The 21,059-nt window shown below is 62.8% G+C and overlaps 1 protein-coding gene across 1 annotated transcript; it reads right to left on the bottom strand.

Moving 5' to 3' along the window:
• Window positions 1-4,344: 4,344 nt before the first annotated feature.
• On the bottom strand, window positions 4,345-20,940 carry ATP4A (ATPase H+/K+ transporting subunit alpha; the record flags this gene model as incomplete). The annotated part of the gene is made up of 22 exons (XM_086771641.1): window positions 20,867-20,940; window positions 20,469-20,538; window positions 19,472-19,585; window positions 18,801-18,860; window positions 17,920-18,123; window positions 17,034-17,147; window positions 16,807-16,941; window positions 16,599-16,716; window positions 16,245-16,513; window positions 15,163-15,361; window positions 14,968-15,077; window positions 13,903-14,037; window positions 13,060-13,240; window positions 12,242-12,411; window positions 11,164-11,300; window positions 10,906-11,056; window positions 9,782-9,950; window positions 9,553-9,707; window positions 8,588-8,711; window positions 7,424-7,569; window positions 7,196-7,329; window positions 4,345-4,537 (listed from the first exon to the last, which is right to left on the bottom strand). Coding segments are annotated over exons 1-22 (3,162 nt in total), but the record flags the coding sequence as incomplete, so codon positions are not given.
• Window positions 20,941-21,059: the final 119 nt, after the last annotated feature.

Below are 21,059 nucleotides of genomic sequence, written 5' to 3'. Positions count from 1 at the left end.
ATCGCAAATGGAGGGTGAGGCCGAAGGCACGGGACGAGAGCCACCAGCTGGGAACCTGGGGGGGGGTCGTGGGGGACGGTCGGGGGGGGGCCCCCAAATTTTGGGGAGGGGGGCGAGAGGGGGACGCGGATTTTTGGGACGGGGGCGGGAAGGGGACGGAGATTTTGGGATGGGGAGGCAAATTTTTGGGGATGGGGGCGGGAAGGGGGGGGGGGGGGGACAAGAGGGGACCCAGATTTTCGGGATGGGGCCCCAAATTTTGGGAATGGGGTCAGGAGGGGGCCCCAGATTTTCGGGAGGGGGTCGGGAGGGGTCCCAGATTTTGGGATGGGGTCAGGAGGGGGTCCCAGATTTTAGGGATGAGGCCCCAAATTTTGGGAAGGGGGTCAGGAGGGGTCTCAGATTTTTGGGATGGGGCCCCAAATTTTGGGAATGGGGTCAGGAGGGGTCCCAGATTTTTGGGATGGGGTCAGGAGGGGGTCCCAGATTTTTGGGATGGGGCCCCAAATTTTGGGAATGGGGTCAGGAGGGGACCCAAATTTTGGGAATGGGGTCGGGAGGGGTCCCAGATTTTTGGGATGGGGACCCAAATTTTGGGAATGGGGTCAGGAGGGGGTCCCAGATTTTCGGGAGGGGGACCCAAATTTTGGGAATGGGATCGGGAGGGGTCCCAGATTTTTGGGATGGGGGCCCAGATTTTGGGATGGGGTCAGGAGGGGGACCCAGATTTTTGGGAGGGGGACCCAAATTTTGGGAATGGGGTCAGGAGGGGTCCCAGATTTTCGAGATGGGGACCCAAATTTTGGGATGGGGTCAGGAGGGGGACCCAGATTTTTGGGAGGGGGGTCAGGAGGGGTCCCAGATTTTTGGGATGGGGCCCCAAATTTTGGGAATGGGATCGGGAGGGGTCCCAGATTTTTGGGATGGGGTCAGGAGGGGGTCCCAGATTTTAGGGATGAGGCCCCAAATTTTGGGAATGGGGTCAGGAGGGGTCCCAGATTTTTGGGAGGGGGCCCCAAATTTTGGGATGGGGTCAGGAGGGGGACCCAGATTTTTGGGAGGGGGTCAGGAGGGGTCCCAGATTTTTGGGATGGGGCCCCAAATTTTGGGAATGGGGTCAGGAGGGGGTCCCAGATTTTTGGGATGGGGACCCAAATTTTGGGAATGGGATCGGGAGGGGTCCCAGATTTTGGGATGGGGTCGGGAGGGGTCCCAGATTTTCGGGATGGGGCCCCAAATTTTGGGAATGGGGTCAGGAGGGGGTCCCAGATTTTTGGGAGGGGGTCGGGAGGGGACCCAGATTTTTGGGAGGGGCCCCCAGATTTTTGGGAATGGGGTCAGGAGGGGACCCAGATTTTTGGGAGGGGGTCGGGAGGGGTCCCAGATTTTTGGGATGGGGTCAGGAGGGGGTCCCAGATTTTTGGGACGGGGTCGGGAGGGGTCCCAGATTTTTGGGATGGGGCCCCAGATTTTGGGAATGGGGTCAGGAGGGGTCCCAGATTTTTGGGATGGGGTCGGGAGGGGACCCAGATTTTTGGGAGGGGGCCCCAAATATTGGGAATGGGGTCAGAGGGGGTCCCAGATTTTTGGGAGGGGGACCCAAATTTTGGGAATGGGGTCAGGAGGGGTCCCAGATTTTTGGGATGGGGACCCAAATTTTGGGAATGGGGTCAGGAGGGGTCTCAGATTTTTGGGAGGGGGACCCAGATTTTGGGAATGGGATCGGGAGGGGTCCCAGATTTTTGGGATGGGGTCAGGAGGGGGTCCCAGATTTTAGGGATGAGGCCCCAAATTTTGGGATGGGGTCAGGAGGGGTCTCAGATTTTTGGGAGGGGGCCCCAAATTTTGGGAATGGGGTCAGGAGGGGTCCCAGATTTTTGGGATGGGGTCAGGAGGGGGTCCCAGATTTTTGGGATGGGGCCCCAAATTTTGGGAATGGGGTCGGGAGGGGTCCCAGATTTTTGGGATGGGGTCGGGAGGGGACCCAGATTTTTGGGATGGGGTCAGGAGGGGGTCCCAGATTTTTGGGATGGGGCCCCAAATTTTGGGAATGGGGTCAGGAGGGGACCCAAATTTTGGGAATGGGGTCGGGAGGGGTCCCAGATTTTTGGGAGGGGGACCCAAATTTTGGGAATGGGATCGGGAGGGGTCCCAGATTTTTGGGATGGGGGCCCAGATTTTGGGATGGGGTCAGGAGGGGGACCCAGATTTTTGGGAGGGGGACCCAAATTTTGGGAATGGGGTCAGGAGGGGTCCCAGATTTTCGAGATGGGGACCCAAATTTTGGGAATGGGGTCAGGAGGGGGTCCCAGATTTTCGAGATGGGGACCCAAATTTTGGGAATGGGGTCAGGAGGGGGTCCCAGATTTTCGAGATGGGGACCCAAATTTTGGGAATGGGGTCAGGAGGGGGACCCAGATTTTTGGGAGGGGGACCCAAATTTTGGGAATGGGGTCAGGAGGGGTCCCAGATTTTCGAGATGGGGGACCCAAATTTTGGGATGGGGTCAGGAGGGGACCCAAATTTTGGGAATGGGGTCAGGAGGGGTCCCAGATTTTTGGGAGGGGGCCCCAAATTTTGGGATGGGGTCAGGAGGGGGACCCAGATTTTTGGGAGGGGGTCAGGAGGGGTCCCAGATTTTTGGGATGGGGCCCCAAATTTTGGGAATGGGGTCAGGAGGGGGTCCCAGATTTTTGGGATGGGGACCCAGATTTTGGGAATGGGGTCAGAGGGGGTCCCAGATTTTCGGGAGGGGGACCCAAATTTTGGGAATGGGGTCAGAGGGGGTCCCAGATTTTTGGGAGGGGGCCCCAGATTTTTGGGAATGGGGTCAGAGGGGGTCCCAGATTTTTGGGATGGGGCCCCAAATTTTGGGATGGGGTCAGGAGGGGGTCCCAGATTTTTGGGATGGGGACCCAAATTTTGGGAATGGGGTCAGGAGGGGTCCCAGATTTTTGGGAGGGGGTCGGGAGGGGACCCAGATTTTTGGGAGGGGGTCGGGAGGGGACCCAGATTTTTGGGATGGGGGCCCAGATTTTGGGAATGGGGTCAGGAGGGGTCCCAGATTTTTGGGAGGGGGTCAGGAGGGGTCCCAGATTTTTGGGAGGGGGCCCAGATTTTGGGAATGGGGTCAGGAGGGGGTCCCAGATTTTTGGGATGGGGTCAGGAGGGGACCCAGTTTTTTGGGATGGCATCAGGAAGGGAACCCAGGTTTTTTTTTTTGGATGGGGTCAGGAAGGGGACCCAGATTTTTGGGAAGGGGGTCAGGAGGGGACCCAGGGGTGCAGGGAAGGGACAGGAGAGGACCCAAATTTTGGGAATGGGGGTAAGGGTACCCAGATTTTTGGGAAGGAGGCAGGAAGGGGACTGAGATTTTGGGATGGGGCTCCAAATTTTTGGGATGGGGTGAGGAAGGGACCCAGGGATCCAGAAATGGGACAGGAGGGGACCCAGATTTTTGGGATGGGGTCAGGAAAGGGACCCAAAATTTTGGGAGGGGGTCAGGAAGGGACCCAGGGGTCTGGGATGGGGACCGAGGTATCCAGAAATGGGACGGGAGGGCACCCAAATTTTGGGGATGGAGCCCCAAATTTTGGGAACGGGGTCGGGAGGGGGTCCCGGATTTTGGGAATGGGGTCAGGAGGGGACCCAGTTTTTGGGATGGGGGTCAGGAAAGGGACCCAAATTTTTGGGAAGGGGTCAGGAAGGGACCCAGGGGTCCGGGAGGGGGACCCAGGTATCCAGAAACGGGACGGGAGGGCACCCAAATTTTGGGGATGGGGGTCAGGAAGGGACCCAGGGGTGCAGGGAAGGGACAGGAGGGGCCCCAAATTTTGGGATGGGGGTCAGGAAAGGGACCCAAATTTTTGGGAAGGGGTCAGGAAGGGACCCAGGGGTCCGGGAGGGGGACCCAGGTATCCAGAAACGGGACGGGAGGGCACCCAAATTTTGGGGATGGGGGTCAGGAAGGGACCCAGGGGTGCAGGGAAGGGACAGGAGGGGCCCCAAATTTTGGGATGGGGGTCAGGAAGGGACCCAGAATTTTGGGAAGGGGTCAGGAAGGGACCCAGGGGTCCGGGATGGGGACCCAGGTAGCCAGAAACGGGACGGGAGGGGACCCAGATTTTGGGGATGGGGTCGGGAGGGGGTCCCGGATTTTGGGGAGGGGGTCGGAAGGGACCCAGTTTTTTGGGATGGGGGTCAGGAAAGGGACCCAAATTTTTGGGAAGGGGTCAGGAAGGGGACCCAGGTGTCCGGGATGGGGACCCAGGTATCCAGAAACGGGACGGGAGGGCACCCAAATTTTAGGGATGGGGTCGGGAGGGGGTCCCGGATTTTGGGAACGGGGTCGGGAGGGGGTCCCGGATTTTGGGAACGGGGTCGGGAGGGGGTCCCGGATTTTGGGGAGGGGGTGGCCCCGCCGCGCCCCGCCCACCGGATGGGCATGAAGTTGAAGACGTTGGGCATCCCGGGGCAGTAGCAGAGGAAGCAGCCGATGGAGACCTGGAAGACGATGGCGATCACCAGGATCCGGTTCCTGCCGGGAGAGCGGCGCCTATAGCGACCTATGGGCACCTATAGTGGCCCGGGGGCACCTATAGCGGCCCGGGGGGAACCATAGCATCCTGTGGGCACCTATAGCGGCCTGGGGGCACCTATAGCATCCTGCCGGCACCCACAGTGACACGGGGGCACCTATAGCGACCTATGGGCACCTATAGCGGCCCGGGGGCACCTATAGATTCCTGGGGGCAGCCATAGCGTCCTGTGGGCACCTATAGCGGGCCTGGGGGAGCCTATAGCATCCTATGGGCACCTATAGCGACCTATGGGCACCTATAGCGGCCCAGGGGCACCTATAGCGGCCTGAGGGCACCCATAGTGACCCAGGGGCACCTATAGATTCCTGGGGGCACCCATAGCGTCCTATAGCCACCTATAACATCCTGTGGGCACCCATAGTGACCCGGGGGCACGTATAGATTCCTGGGGGCACCTATAGCAGCCTGGGGGCACCTATAGCGGCCCAGGGGCACCTATAGCATCCTGCCGGCACCCATAGTGGCCCAGGGGCACCTATAGATTCCTGGGGGCACCTATAGCGGCCTGGGGGCACCCATAGCGTCCTATGGGCACCTATAGCGGCCTGGGGGCACCTATAGCGGCCCAGGGGCACCTATAGTGGCCTGAGGGCACCCATAGTGACCCAGGGGCACCTATAGATTCCTGGGGGCACCTATAGCGGCCTGGGGGCACCCATAGCGTCCTGGGGGCACCTATAGCGGCCCGGGGGCACCTATAGCGGCCTGGGGGCACCTATAGCATCCTGCCGGCACCCATAGTGACACGGGGGCACCTATAGATTCCTGGGGGCACCTATAGCATCCTGCCGGCACCCATAGTGACACGGGGGCACCTATAGATTCCTGGGGGCACCCATAGCGTCCTATAGCCACCTATAACATCCTGTGGGCACCCATAGTGACCCGGGGGCACCTATAGATTCCTGGGGGCACCTATAGTGTCCTGTGGGTGCCTATAGCCCCTATAGGCCTCAGAAGAGCCCCTATAGGCCCGGCAGAGCCCCTATAGCCCCCATAGGCACCGGCAGACCCCCTATAGCCCCCATAGGCCCCGGAAGACCCCCTATAGCCCCCATAGGCCCCGGCAGACCCCCTACAGAACCCATAGGCACCAGAAGGACCCCATAGCACCCACAGCCCCAACAGACGATGTCCGAGGCCCTACAGCCCCCATAGGCCCCAGAAGACCCCCTATAGGCCCCGCAGAGCCCCTACAGCCCCCATAGGCCCCGGCAGACCCCCTATAGCCCCCATAGGCCCCGGCAGACCCCCCATAGACCCCATGGGCACCAGAAGGACCCCATAGCACCCACAGCCCCAACAGACGATGTCCGAGGCCCTACAGCCCCCATAGGCCCCAGAAGACCCCCTATAGGCCCCGCAGAGCCCCTATAGCCCCCATAGGCCCCGGCAGACCCCCTATAGCCCCCATAGGCCCCGGCAGACCCCCCATAGACCCCATGGGCACCAGAAGGACCCCATAGCACCCACAGCCCCAACAGACGATGTCCGAGGCCCTACAGCCCCATAGGCCCCAGAAGACCCCCTATAGGCCCCGCAGAGCCCCTACAGCCCCATAGGCCCCAGAAGACCCCCTATAGGCCCCGCAGAGCCCCTATAGCCCCCATAGGCCCCGGCAGACCCCCTATAGCCCCCATAGGCCCCGGCAGACCCCCCATAGACCCCATGGGCACCAGAAGGACCCCATAGCACCCACAGCCCCAACAGACGATGTCTGAGGCCCTACAGCCCCCATAGGCCCCAGAAGACCCCCTATAGGCCCCGCAGAGCCCCTATAGCCCCCATAGGCCCCGGCAGACCCCCGATAGCCCCCATAGGCCCCGGAAGACCCCCTACAGAACCCATAGGCACCAGAAGGACCCCATAGCACCCACAGCCCCAACAGACGATGTCCGAGGCCCTACAGCCCCATAGGCCCCAGAAGACCCCCTATAGGCCTCGCAGACCCCCTATAGCCCCCATAGGCCCCGGCAGAGCCCCTATAGCCCCCATAGGCCCCGGAAGACCCCCTATAGACCCCATAGGCCCCGGAAGACCCCCTACAGAACCCATAGGCACCAGAAGGACCCCATAGCACCCACAGCCCCAACAGACGATGTCCGAGGCCCTACAGCCCCCATAGGCCCCAGAAGACCCCCTATAGGCCCCGCAGACCCCCTATAGCCCCCATAGGCCCCGGCAGACCCCCTATAGCCCCCATAGGCCCCGGAAGACCCCCTACAGAACCCATAGGCACCAGAAGGACCCCATAGCACCCACAGCCCCAACAGACGATGTCCGAGGCCCTACAGCCCCATAGGCCCCAGAAGACCCCCTATAGGCCTCGCAGACCCCCTATAGCCCCCATAGGCCCCGGCAGAGCCCCTATAGCCCCCATAGGCCCCGGAAGACCCCCTATAGACCCCATAGGCCCCGGAAGACCCCCTACAGAACCCATAGGCACCAGAAGGACCCCATAGCACCCACAGCCCCAACAGACGATGTCCGAGGCCCTACAGCCCCCATAGGCCCCAGAAGACCCCCTATAGGCCCCGCAGAGCCCCTATAGCCCCCATAGGCCCCGGCAGACCCCCTATAGCCCCCATAGGCACCGGAAGAGGCCCTGCTGCAGGAGGGAGAGGCGGCGCGTCTTGCGGATGAGGACGTCGGCGATCTGGCACATCTCGATGCTGATGAAGAAGACGGTGTAGCAGGTGTACTGCTGGTAGCGGCGCTGCTCGAAGGTCTACGGGGGGGACGCGGGACGTATAGATGGGCGCCGGGTGGGGCACCTATAGGTCCCCCCCCCCCCCCCGGGGTTCTATAGGGGCCGGGCGTACCCATTGCTGGCCGTAACTGTCCTGCAGCTCCTGCTCGTGGGTGTCCTCCCAGCGCGGGCGCAGGCCCAAGCAGAGGAGGGGCCACCAGCCCTCCTGCGCCATGGCCACGAAGTAGTCGGTGAAGCCGGCGAAGGACTGGATGGCGCCTGCAGAGGGTTGGGGGGGGGATGGGGGTGGGGGGTGGGGGGCCAGGTGGCCACGGACCCAGGTGTCTTGGTGGCCACGGACCCATGGACCCAGGTGGCCAAGGATCCATGGACCCATGGGACCAGGGGACCCAAATATCTGGGGACTTGGGTGTCTGGTTCTCCTGGGACTTGGGGACCCAGGTATCTTGGTGGCCATGGACCAGGAATCCAGGTGTCTTGGTGGCCATGGACGCATGGACCCCAGGTGTCTTGGTGGCCACGGACCAGGACCCGAGGTGTCTTGGTGGCCAGGGACCCAGGTGGCCAAGGACCCATGGACCCAGATGGCCATGGACCTGAGGACCCATGGGAGCAAGGGACCCAAATATCTGGAGACTTGGGTGTCTGGTTCTCCTGGGACTTGAAGACCCAGGTGGCCAGGTGGCCATGGACCAGGACCCCAGGTGTCTTTGTGGCCACGGACCCATGGACCCAGGTGGCCAAGGATCCATGGACCCATGGGACCAGGGGACCCAAATATCTGGAGACTTGGGTGTCTGGGTGTCCTGGGACTTGGGGACCCAGGTGTCTTGGTGGCCATGGACCAGGAACCCAGGTGTCTTGGTGGCCATGGACGCATGGACCCCAGGTGTCTTGGTGGCCACGGACCCAGAGACCCAGGTGGCCAAGGACCCATGGACCCAGGTGGCCATGGAGCCATGGGACCAGGGGACCCAAATATCTGGGGTCTTGGGCGTCTGGGTGTCCTGGGACTTGGGGACCCAGGTGTCTTGGTGGCCATGGACGCATGGACCCAGGTGGCCACAGACTTGGACATCTGGGTGGCCAAGGTCCCGTGGGACCGGGTGTGTGGGGACACAACTCCAGACCAATCAGAGCACCGGTTTCTGAGGACACCCCCTCCTTTAGGGACCCAGATGTCCCCCCTCCTTGGCTATGGACCTCCTCACCCCCTCCACCACCTGGACCCCGGCGTCCAGGCCCCGCCCCCACCCCAGAGAGGACCCCGCCCTACCAATCTGGAAGTAGGAATAGGCCGCCAAGGGTTCGTTGACCAATCGATCGCGTCGGGGGTTGCGGGGCTTCAGGTGCATGATGTCGCTCTCCGCCCGTTCGTAGGCCAAGGAGACCGAGGGGAACTGTGGAGCCAAACATCTGGGTGAGGGACCCCAGCACCCAAGAGGGACCCCGACATCCGATTGGGGGGATCTGGGTGGGGGAGTCGACCCTTGGGGTGAAGGACACAAGGGTCTGGGTGAAAAACCCCAACGCTGGGGTGAAGAACCCCGGTTCCTGGGTGAGGAACCCCAACGCTGGGGTGAAGAACCACAGCTCCTGGGTGAGGAACCTCAACGCTGGGGTGAAGAACCCCAGTTCCCGGGTGAGGAACCCCAACGCTGGGGTGAAGAACCGCGGTTCCTGGTTGAGGAACCTCAACGCTGGGGTGAAGAACCGCGGTTCCTGGGTGAGGAACCTCAACGCTGGGGTGAAGAACCACAGTTCCTGGGTGAGGAACCTCAACGCTGGGGTGAAGAACCATAGCTCCTGGGTGAGGAACCTCAACGAGCAGTTGATGGACCCCAGCGTCTGGGTTTAGGGGGGACCCAGACACCCAGGTTGGGGACACCAGCACCTGGATGAAGGACCCAGATGCCTGGATGAAGGACCTCAACGTTGGGATGAAGAACCCCGGTTCCTGGTTGAGGAACCTCAACGACCAGTTGATGGACTGGTTGATGGACCCCAGTATCTGGGTTTGGAGGGGACCCAGCCGTCCAGGCTGGGGACATTGCCATCCAAGAGGGACCCCAATGTCTGGATGAGGGACCCAGACGCCTGGATGAAGAACCTCAACGTCCAGATGAAGAACCCCAACATCTGGATGAAGAACCTGGGTTCCTGGGTGAGGAACCTCAACGACCAGTTGATGGACTGGTTGATGGACCTCCGGGTCTGGTTTTGGGGTGTCCGGACACTCACGATGTCGGTGCAGAGCTCGATGAAGAGGATGGTGATGCAACCCAAGGGCAGAGGGACGCTGGCCGTGATGTAGATGAGGTAGGGCGTCAACTCGGGGATGTTCTTGGTCAAGGTGTAGGCGATGGACTTCTTCAGGTTGTCGAAGATCAAGCGGCCTGGGAAGGGTGGGGACAACGTCACCGAGGTGACGTCGCCGGGCGCGGCCCACCCTGGTTGTCCCCGGCCCCACCTTGCTCCACGCCGGTGACGATGGAGGCGAAGTTGTCGTCCAGGAGAATCATGTCGGCCGCGTTCTTGGCGGCGTCGGAGCCGGCGATGCCCATGGCCACCCCGATGTCGGCCTTCTTCAGCGCGGGGGAGTCGTTGACGCCGTCACCCGTCACCGCCACGATGGAGCCCTGGGGACACGGGGACGGTCACCATCCTCATCATGGTGGCATCTTGGGGAGCATCACCAGCCCCACCGTGATAGCACCTTGGGGTGGATGAGGGATGGGGACCATCACCGTCCTCATCATGGTGGCATCTTGGGGACCATCCCCACCATGATGGCACCTTGGGGGCATCCCTGTCCCCACCATGGTGGCACCTTGGGGACACGTGGACCATCTCCATCCCCACCATGGTGGCACCTTGGGGACATCCTCATGCCCACCATGATGGCACCTTGGGGACACGTGGACCATCTCCATCCCCACCATGATGGCACCTTGGGGACATCCCTGTCCCCACCATGGTGGCACCTTGGGGACATGTGGACCACGGCCATCCCCACCATGGTGGCACCTTGGGGACATCCCCATCCCACCATGGTGGCACCTTGGGGACACGTGGACCATCTCCATCCCCACCATGGTGGCACCTTGGGGACATCCCTGTCCCCACCATGGTGGCACCTTGGGGACATCCCCATCCCACCATGGTGGCACCTTGGGGACACGTGGACCATGGCCATCCCCACCATGGTGGCACCTTGGGGACATCCTCATGCCCACCATGGTGGCACCTTGGGGACATCCCTGTCCCCACCATGGTGGCACCTTGGGGACACGTGGACCATCTCCATCCCCACCATGGTGGCACCTTGGGGACATGTGGACCATGGCCATCCCCACCACGGTGGCACCTTGGGGACATCCTCATGCCCACCATGGTGGCACCTTGGGGACATCCCCATCCCCATGATGCCACCCTGAGGACAAGGACTCTGGGATGTCCCCAAGGGCCACCCAACGTCCCCACCTCCACCTTTGGGTTGTGGCCGTGTCCCCGGCGTCCCCAACTTCTCCAGTGTCCCCTCAACGTCCCCCCCAGGTCCCCACGTCCCCCCCCCGACGTCCCCCACGTCCCCACCAGCCGCTGGCAGCTCTCCACGATGACCAACTTCTGCTGCGGCGACGTCCGGGCGAAGACCATCTCGGGGTGGGCGCGGAGAAGACCTTCCAACGCCCCCGGCGTCATGGCCGCCAGCTCCGCCCCCGTCACCACCCGCGCCCGCGCCTGCCTGGGACGAGGACGTGGGACCTTTGGGTCTTTCTCCTCACCCGGAGATGTCCCGTTCCCACCGCCGCTGGGGGGCGGGGAGGACAGGACGTCACGTCGGGGTCCCACCTGGGGTCCACCCGCTCCAGGGGGACGCGGAGCCGAGCTGCCACCTCCTCGGGGGTCTCGCTGCCCTCCGAGATGATGCCGACGGCCGCCGCGATGGCCTTGGCCGTGATGGGGTGGTCGCCGGTCACCATGATCACCTGGAGGACAAGGCGGGGGGGCGGGGGGGCGGGGGGGGACACGTGGGGGACGTCAGGGCGGGCGTGGTGGTGGCCGTCGTGATGGTTCTTCATGGACCCCCGGGGTTCCTTCATGTTCTTGATGTCCCCCCCCATCTCCACGTCGCTCCTGGTTCCCACGTCCGCTTCGTGTCCCCCGTGTCGTGTTCTTCCACGTCCTTGATGTCCCCCATCCCTATGTCCCCTTCCATCTCCATGTCTCCCATCTTCTTCCACGTCCTTGGTGATGTCCCTCCATCTCCACGTCCCTCCCGCTCCCCATGGCCACCTTGTGTCCCCTCACATGTCCCCTCCATGTTCTTCCACGTCCTTGATGTCCCCAAATCCCCATGTCCTCCTCCATCTCCATGTCCTCCATGTCCCCCCGTGTCCTTGACGTCCCCCCATCCCCACGTCCCCATCTCCCCATGGTGTCCCTCCATCCCCACGTCCCCATCTCCCCACGGTGTCCCCCCATCCCCATGTCCCCATCTCCTCATGATGACCCCCATCTCCCCATGGTGTCCCTCCATCCCCACCTCACCATCTCCCCATGATGACCCCCATCTCCCCATGGTGTCCCCATGGTGTCCCTCCATCCCCACGTCCCCATCTCCCCATGATGACCCCAATCTCCCCATGGTGTCCCCTCATCCCCACGTCCCCATCTCCCCATGGTGTCCCTCCATCCCCACGTCCCCTTCTCCCCATGATGCCCCCCATCTCCCCATGGTGTCCCCCCATCCCCACGTCCCCTTCTCCCCATGATGCCCCCCATCTCCCTGTGGTGTCCCCCCATCCCCACGTCCCCTTCTCCCCATGATGACCCCCATCTCCCCATGGTGTCCCCCCATCCCCACGTCCCCATCTCCCCACGGTGTCCCTCCATCCCTCAGCGTCTCCACGTCCCACACGTCCCCTACCCTGATGCCAGCCGTGCGACACTTGAGGACGGCCTGCGGGACGGTGGCCCTGGGCGGGTCGATCATGGACACCAAGCCGGCGAAGCAGAGTCCCACAGCCACCTCCGGCAGCTCCTCGGGGTCCGTCCCCGCCGGCACCGTCCCCGCCGGCAGCCAGCGGGCGCAGAACCCTTGGGAAGGGTGAGGAGGGGACGCGGGGGGGGGGGGACGACACGTTGGGACCAAGTGCACGGTGGAGGTGGCGTGTGCCACCTTCTGCACGTGTCCCCATGTTCCACCATCTCCCCATGGTGTCCCTCCATCCCCACGTCCCCATCTCCCCATGGTGTCCCCCATCTCCCCATGGTGTCCCTCCATCCCCACGTCCCCATCTCCCCATGGTGTCCCTCCATCCCCACATCACCATCTCCCCATGATGACCCCCATCCCCATGTCCCGTGGTGTCCCTCCATCCCCACGTCCCATGGTGTCCCTCCATTCCCACATCACCATCTCCCCGTGGTGTCCCTCCATCCCCACGTCCCCATCTCCCCATGGTGTCCCCCCATCCCCACGTCCCCTTCTCCCCATGATGCCCCCCATCTCCCCATGGTGTCACTCCATTCCCACATCCCCATCTCCCCATGGTGTCCCTCCATCCCCACGTCCCCATCTCCCCATGGTGTCCCCCCATCCCCACGTCCCCTTCTCCCCATGATGCCCCCCATCTCCCCATGGTGTCCCTCCATTCCCACATCCCCATCTCCCCGTGGTGTCCCTCCATCGCCACGTCCCCCCACACCCCCCCCCCCCATCTCCCCCAACCCCACCCCACTCACCCAACACCCTCTCCCCGCGCCCCCCCAGCTCGGCGTAGGCCCCCTCGAAGGCCTCCCGCCATTGGGCGTCCAGGGCCAGCTCCTGTCCCTTCAGCAGCACCGTGCTGCACCGTTCCAGCACCCGCTCGGGGGCACCTTTCAGCACCAGCAGTTGACGATCTCCAGCCTCGTGGACCGACAGCTGTCGAGGAACACGGATTCCTGGAATCCCACCTGGGTGCCCGGGTCCCACCCGGAGCCCTGGGTCCACCCTTGGACCCCTGGTCCCCCCCCCCCAAACATCTGGGTCCCTCATGGACACTTGGGCTCCCCGTGGACACTTGGGTTCCTCATGAGCACCAAGGTTCCTCATGAGCACCAAGGTTCCTCATGAACATCTGGGTCCCTCCTGGAGATCTGGGTCCCCCCACCCGGACCCCTGGGTGCCCCATGGACCCCTGGGTGCCCCCCCTGGACCTCTGGGTCCCCCCCAGACATCTGGGTCCCTCATGGACACTTGGGTTCCCGTTGGACACTTGGGTTCCTCGTGAGCACCAAGGTTCCTCATGAACATCTGGGTTCCTCCTGGACATCTGGGTCCCCCCACCTGGACCCCTGGGCGCCCCATGGACCCCTGGGTGCCCCCCCTGGACCTCTGGGTCCCCCCCAAACATCTGGGTCCCTCATGGACACTTGGGTTCCCGTTGGACACTTGGGTTCCTCGTGAGCACCAAGGTTCCTCATGAACATCTGGGTCCCTCCTGGACATCTGGGTCCCCCCACCCGGACCCCTGGGTGCCCCATGGACCCCTGGGTGCCCCCCCCGGACCCCTGGGTGCCCACCCCCCCCCCCACCCCGGTGACCTGGAACTTGTTGGTGGAGTTGAAGGGCAGCTCGGCCACCTTGGGGAACCTCCCCCGCGCCTCCGACGCCGGCCCCACCGTCACCTCGGCGAACTTCAGCAGCGCCGTCTCCGAGGCGTCGCCGATGACCTCGCGCTGGGGGGGGGGGCGGGGCTTGAGTGGGTGTGGCCCTATACAGCCCCCGCCCCCTATAGGGCCCCTATACACCCCCTATAGGGTGGCCCCGGCCCCGTAGGCCTCTCCAAACCCTATGGAAAGCCCCTGTGGCGGGGCCTCCTGGACCCATATAGGGGTCCTATAGGTCCCCCCCCCACCCCCTATAGGGGGTTCCTGCCCCCTATAGGCCCCGCCCACCCCCATATAGGGCCCCTATGGGAGGTTCTTGCCCCCTATAGGCCCCGCCCAGCCCCATATAGGGCCCGTAGGGGGGGGTTCCTGCCCCCTGTAGGCCCCGCCCAGCCCCATATATGGCCCCTATGGGGGGTTCCTACCCCCTATAGGCCCCACCCACCCCCATATAGGGCCACTATGGGGGTTCCTGGCCCCTATAGGCCCCACCCAGCCCCATATATGGCCCCTATGGGAGGTTTTTGCCCCCTATAGGCCCCTCCCAGCCCCATATAGGGCCCCTATGGGGGGTTCCTGCCCCCTATAGGCCCCACCCACCCCCATATATGGCCCGTAGGGGATTCCTGCCCCCTTTAGGCCCCACCCAGCCCCATATAGGGCCCCTATGGGGGGTTCCTGCCCCCTATAGGCCCCACCCACCGCCATATAGGGCCCCTATGGGGGGTTCCTGCCCCCTGTAGGCCCCGCCCAGCCCCATATATGGCCCCTATGGGGGGTTCCTGCCCCCTATAGGCCCCACCCACCCCCATATAGGGCCACTATGGGGGTTCTTGGCCCCTATAGGCCCCTCCCAGCCCCATATATGGCCCGTAGGGGGTGTTCTTGGCCCCTATAGGCCCCACCCAGCTCCATATATGGCCCGTAGGGCGTTCCTGCCCCCTATAGGCCCCGCCCACCCCCATATTTGGCCCCTATAGGTCCCCTACAGGCGCCCACCTTGGCCACGGGGACGTTGTCCTGTCCCGGTTTGAACTGGGCCCTGTTGCAGAGTGCGACGACGCGGCTGAGCATGGTCCAGGTCTCGGACGATTGGTCGAAGCTCTGGCCTGGTTGGTGGGACAGGAGGATGGGATTGGTCACCTCCAGCCCTTGGCCGTCCGTCAGGGGTGGGAGGGGCGTCCGAGGGCTCACCCGATTGGTCCTCGGTGGTGTCGGCCGTGTGGATCTGGTTGTCGAACCAGAGGTGGGCCACCGTCATGCGGTTTTGGGTGAGGGTCCCCGTCTTGTCGGAGCAGATGACCGAGGTGGAACCCAAGGTCTCCACCGCTTCCAGGTTCTTCACCACGCAGTTCTTCCTGGCCAACCGTTTCGCCGTCAACGAGAGGCACACCTGGGGGTTGGAGAAGTCCCTCAGCGCCCCGGGGAGCCCTGAGGAACCCGTGGGACCTCTTGGAGCTCCTTGTGGTGGCCTTGGAGCCGCGGGGACATCCAGGAAAGGACTTGACGGCCGTGGACCCGTAGGGACAACCAGAACCCCTACGGCACCCGGAGGTTGTGTTGGACCCGTGGAGACCTCATGGGGCCCAGGTGAGCCCCATGAGGACCCTCAAGTCCACCATAGCACCCATGGTTTGTGGTGGACCCATGGGGACCTCATGGGTCCCAGGTGAGCCCCATGAGGACCCTCAAGTCCACCATAGCACCCATGGTTTGTGGTGGATCCATGGAGACCTCGTGGGTACCAGGTGAGCCCCATGAGGACCCTCAAGTCCACCATAGCACCCATGGTTTGTGGTGGATCCGTGGGGACCTCATGGGTCCCAGGTGAGCCCCATGAGGACCCTCAAGTCCCCCATAGCACCCATGGTTCATGTTGGACCCATGGAGACCTCATGGGTCCCAGGTGAGCCCCATGAAGACCCTCAAGTCCACCATAGCACCCATGGTTTGTGGTGGACCCATGGGGACCTCATGGGTCCCAGGTGAGCCCCATGAGGACCCTCAAGTCCACCATAGCACCCATGGTTCATGTTGGACCCATGGAGACCTCATGGGTCCCAGGTGAGCCCCATGAAGACCCTCAAGTCCACCATAGCCCTCATGGGTCCCAGGTGAGCCCCATGAGGACCCTCAAGTCCCCCATAGCACCCATGGTTTGTGGTGGATCCATGGGGACCTCATGGGTCCCAGGTGAGCCCCATGAGGACCCTCAAGTCCACCATAGCACCCGCGGTTTGTGGTGGAACCCACAGCCATGGTGCCCCAAACCGTACCGTGACGGTGGCCAGCAGCCCCTCGGGGACGTAGGCCACGACGATGGCCATGAAGAAGACCATGGCGCGGAGGAAGGTGTAGCCGATGACCATGGCCACCACGAAGAAGGTGGCTCCGAAGAAGATGGCGAGCCCGGCGATGATGTCCACGAAGTGCTCGATCTCGATGGCGATGGGCGTCTTCTCGTTCTCCACCCCAGAGGCCAAGCTGGCGATGCGTCCAATGATGGTCCGGTCACCGGTGTTGATCACCAACCCCATGGCCGTTCCTGTGGTGGTCCCAGATATCTGGATGGGTTAGGAGACCAGGTGGGACCCCAGCCCCCCACCCACCCACCCCTGGGTGGGACGCACCTTCTAGGCACATGGTGGAGAAGAAGGCGATGTTGCGGGTCTCCAAGGGCGACTCATGGGTGCACTCGGGTGAGCGCGTCTGGGGTTCCGACTCGCCGGTCAAGGACGAGTTGTCTACCTGGAGGTGGTTTTGAGGGGACACCTCTCAGCCCAAGAGGAACCCGAGGGTCTGAAGCCACCGCCGAAGGACCCAGAGGTCCACGCCCACCTTGCAACCCTGAGCTGAGATGATGCGGATGTCGGCCGGGACTCGGTCTCCTCCTTTGATCTCCACCAAATCGCCCACCACCAACTCGTTGGCGTTGATCTGCAACTTGTCGCCTTCCCGGATCACGGTGGCTTGCTGGAGGTGACGGAAGGACCCAGGTGTCCAGGTGGGGGGGACGACCCGGGTGACCGGTTATGGAAGGGATGGAGAAGGTCAGGTGACCTCACCTGAGGGACGAGGTTCTTGAAGCTGGCGATGATGTTGGTGCTCTTGAACTCCTGGTAGTAGCCGAAACAACCGGTGACCACCACGACGGCGATGAGGGCGATGGCCAGGTACAGCTGGGGGTGGTGGGGACAGGATCAGGCCCTCAGGGTGGACACCCGGGGATTTGGGTTACCTCCAGCTCCAAGGGGACCTAGGTGTCCTGCCCCACCTGAGGGTCCCATGCATCTTGAACCTCCCTCCAGGTACCTCCACGTTCAGGTCTCCCGTGGGTTCCTGGATCCCAGGTGGCCCCCAAGATGGACCCTCCCCCCCAAGATGTTCTTCAGAGGAACCTGGGTGTTACTCCCCAAGATGGACCCAGATGTTGCCCCCAAGATGGACCTAGGTGCTCCCCCCCCCACCAAGATGGACCCAGAGGTTCTCCAGATGGGACCTAGGTGTTCCTCCACCAAGATGACCCAGATGGTCTCCAGATGAACCCAGATGTCCTCCACCCCAGGTGAACCCAGATGTTCTCCCAGATGAACCCAGATGTCCTCCACCCCAGGTGAACCCAGATGTTCTCCAGATGAACCCAGATGTCCTCCACCCCAGGTGGACCCAGATGTTCTCCCAGATGAACCCAGATGTCCTCCACCCCAGGTGGACCCAGATGTTCTCCCAAATGAACCCAGATGTTCTCCCAGATGAACCCAGATGTCCTCCACCCCAGGTGACCCCGGATGCTCTCCACCTCAGATGGACCCAGATGTTCTCCCAGATGTTCCCCTAGATGAACCCAGGCGCTCCTCAACCCATCCATGTCCTCCTCCAGATGAACCCAAGTGTCCCTCCCCCACCCAAGACAGACCCAGATGCCACCGCCCAAGATGGACCCAGGCGTACGTTGTCGGAGCTGCCGCGGTCACCCTCCCCCTCCTGGACGCCGTAGGCGATGAGGCAGATGGCGGCCGCCACCCACATCAGGCACTGGAGACCCCCGGCCAACTGACGCCCAAACTTGACGCACTCGGGGGTCCCTCGGGGTGGGCGGAGCTCGTTGGGGCCGTCCCGCAGCAGCCGCTCGGCTGCCACCGCCTCCACCAGGCCCTGCCGAGGTCCATGGGGTTGGCGGGGTCAACGGGGTCCATGGGGTTGGTGGGGTTGGCGGGGTCCACGGGGTTGGTGGGGTCAACGGGGTCAAGGTGGTCAATGGGGTCAACAGGGTTGGTGGGGTCAGTGAGGTCAATGGGGGTCATGGAGTCGACTGGGGTCAACGGGGTTGGTTGGGTTGATGGGGTCAAGGGGGTTGGTGGGGTCAATGGGGTCAATGGGGGTCATGGAGTCAACTGGGGTCAATGGAGTTGGTTGGGTTGGTGGGGTCCATGGGGTTGGTGGGGTCAATGGGGGTCATGGAGTTGACTGGGGTCAACGGGGTCAAGGTGGTCAATGGGGTTGGTGGGGTCAATGAGGTTGATGGGTCAATGGGGTCAATGGGGGTCATGGAGTCAACTGGGGTCAACGGGGTTGGTTGGGTTGGTGGGGTCCATGGGGTTGGTGGGGTCAAGGGGGTTGGTTGGGTTGATGGGGTCAAGGGTGAGGTGAGGTCAATGGGGTCAATGGGGGTCATGGAGTCAACTGGGGTCAACGGGGTTGGTTGGGTTGGTGGGGTCAACATGATTGGTGGGGTCAAGGGGGTTGACAGAGGTCAATGGGGTTGGGGGTCACAGGAGCTGTGGGGCTGGTGGGGTCGGCGGGGGGGGGGTCAGAGGTCAGGGGTCGCCCACCTTGGTGATGCTGGTGCTGTACTTCACCTCCAGGTCGTTCACCTCCAGCTTGTGGTCATCCTGGGGGCGCCCGCCTCAGCACCGGCCCCTCGGCCTCCCAGTGGCCCCCAGTATAGCCCAGTGCCCCTCCCCGTGCCCTATTGACCTTCCCAGTCCCTCCCTTGACCCTTCTTGACCTCCCAGTCCTCCCCATTGACCCTGTCTGTCCCTCCCAGTGCCCTATTGACCTTTGTCGACCTCCTCATGCCCACATTGACCTCCCAGTCCCTCCCAGTTCCCCCTACCGACTGTCCCAGTTGCCTCCATTGACCCTTGTTGACCTCCCAGTCCCCCAGTTGACCTCCCAGTGCTCCCAGTTGACCTCCCAGTCCCCATAGTTGACCTCCCAGTCCCTCCAGCTGACCTCTCAGTGCTCCCAGTTGGCCTCCCAGTACCTCCCAGTCCCTAGTTGACCTCCCAGTCCCCCTAATTGACCTCCCAGTCCCTCCTAGTCCCCCTAGTTGACATCCCAGTCCCTCCAGCTGACCTCCCAGGGCTCCCAGTTGACCTCCCAGTCCCTCCCAGTCCCCCCACTTGACCTCCCAGCTTCCCCATTGACCTCCCAGTCCCCTCAGTTGACCTCCCAGTGCCCCCCACTGACCCTCCCAGTCCCTCCCAGTCCCGTCCCATACCACGTCCATCTCCTTCTTCATGTCCTCCAGCTTCTCCTGCTTGCGGCGGCCACGCCCCTTCGGCGCCGGGGGCGGGGCCTTGCCCCGCGGCCCCAGCTCATAGCTCTCCTGGGTGCAGAGGTCAAGGGTCAGCTGGGGGGGGGCGGGTCCTCTGTCCGTCCATCTCTCCGTCCGTCCGTCCATCCCCCTGCCCCTCCTCACCCCTCTGTCCCTCCCTCCGTCCTTCTGTCCGTCCATCGTCCCGTCCATCCATCCCTCCATCCTTCCGTCCGTCCCTCTGTCCTCCTGTCCATCCGTCCCTCCATCCCTCCGTCCTTCTGTCCGTCCATCTTTCCATCCCTCCCTCCTTCTGTCCTCCTGTCCATCCATCCATCCCCCTCTCCGTCCTTCTGTCCGTCCGTCCGTCCCTCTGTCCATCCTTCCATCCCTCCATGCACCCTTACATCCATCCGTCCTTCCCCTACGTCCGTCCTTCTGTCCCTCCCTCCCTCCGTCCTTCTGTCCTTCCTTCCTTCCATCCCTCCTTCCATTCTTCTGTCCGTCCGTCCTTCCATCCCCCTCTCCGTCCTTCTGTCCGTCCTTCCGTCCCTCCACACCTCCATCCTTGTGTCTGTCCGTCCATCCCCCCATCCATCCATTCATCCCTCCATCCCTCCCTATGTCCATCTGTCCATCCATCCCTCCTTCCATTCTTCTGTCCATCCTTCCATCCATCCATCCCTATGTCCATCCATCCACCCCTACGTCCATCTGTCCATCTCTCCGTCCTTCTCTCCTTCCATCCTTCCATCCATTCCTCCTTCATTCTTCTGTCCGTTCATCCATCCCTACATCCGTCCGTCCATCCTTCCATCCCTCCGTCCATCCCTCCATCCATCCCTGCATCCATCCCTACGTCCATCTGTCCATCCCTCCGTCCATCCCTCCGTCCATCCTTCCATCCCTCCTTCCATCCGTCCGTCCATCCATCCCTCCATCCATCCCTCCGTCCATCTGTCCATCCGTCCGTCCATCCTTCCATCCCTCCTTCCATCCCTCCGTCCATCCCTCCATCCCTCCCTCCATCCCTCCCTCCATCCCTACGTCCATCTGTCCATCCCCCCGTCCATCCATCTGTCCCTCCGTCCATCCGTCCATCTCTCCGTTCATCCTTCCATCCCTCCTTCCATCTGTCCCTCCATCCATCCCTACGTCCATCTGTCCATCCCTCCGTCCATCCGTCCATCCCTCCATCCATCCCTCCATCCCTACATCCATCCGTCCATTCCTCTGTCCATCCATCCGTCCCTCCGTCCATCCCTCCATCCATCCACCCCAACGTCCATCCATCCATCCCTCCGTCCATTCGTCCATCTGTCCATCCTTCCATCCCTCCATCCATCCCTCCATCCCTACATCCATCCATCTGTCCATCCATCCCTCCATCCCTCCGTCCATCCGTCCATCCCTCCATCCATCCCTCCGTCCATCCGTCCATCCCTATGTCCGTCCATCCGTCCATCCCTCCGTCCATCCGTCCTTCCGTCCTTCCACCCCTCCCCATCTTCTCCCCTGCCCTCACCTCCTTCCCCATGGCGGCTCCCAGTCC

This window comes from Chlamydotis macqueenii, unplaced genomic scaffold (assembly GCF_036417535.1).
Source record: "Chlamydotis macqueenii isolate bChlMac1 unplaced genomic scaffold, bChlMac1.mat HAP1_SCAFFOLD_134, whole genome shotgun sequence".
Taxonomy (NCBI): domain Eukaryota; kingdom Metazoa; phylum Chordata; class Aves; order Otidiformes; family Otididae; genus Chlamydotis; species Chlamydotis macqueenii.
The sequence above is the reverse complement of the archived record's forward strand: the minus strand, read 5'-3'. Positions and strand labels throughout refer to the sequence as shown.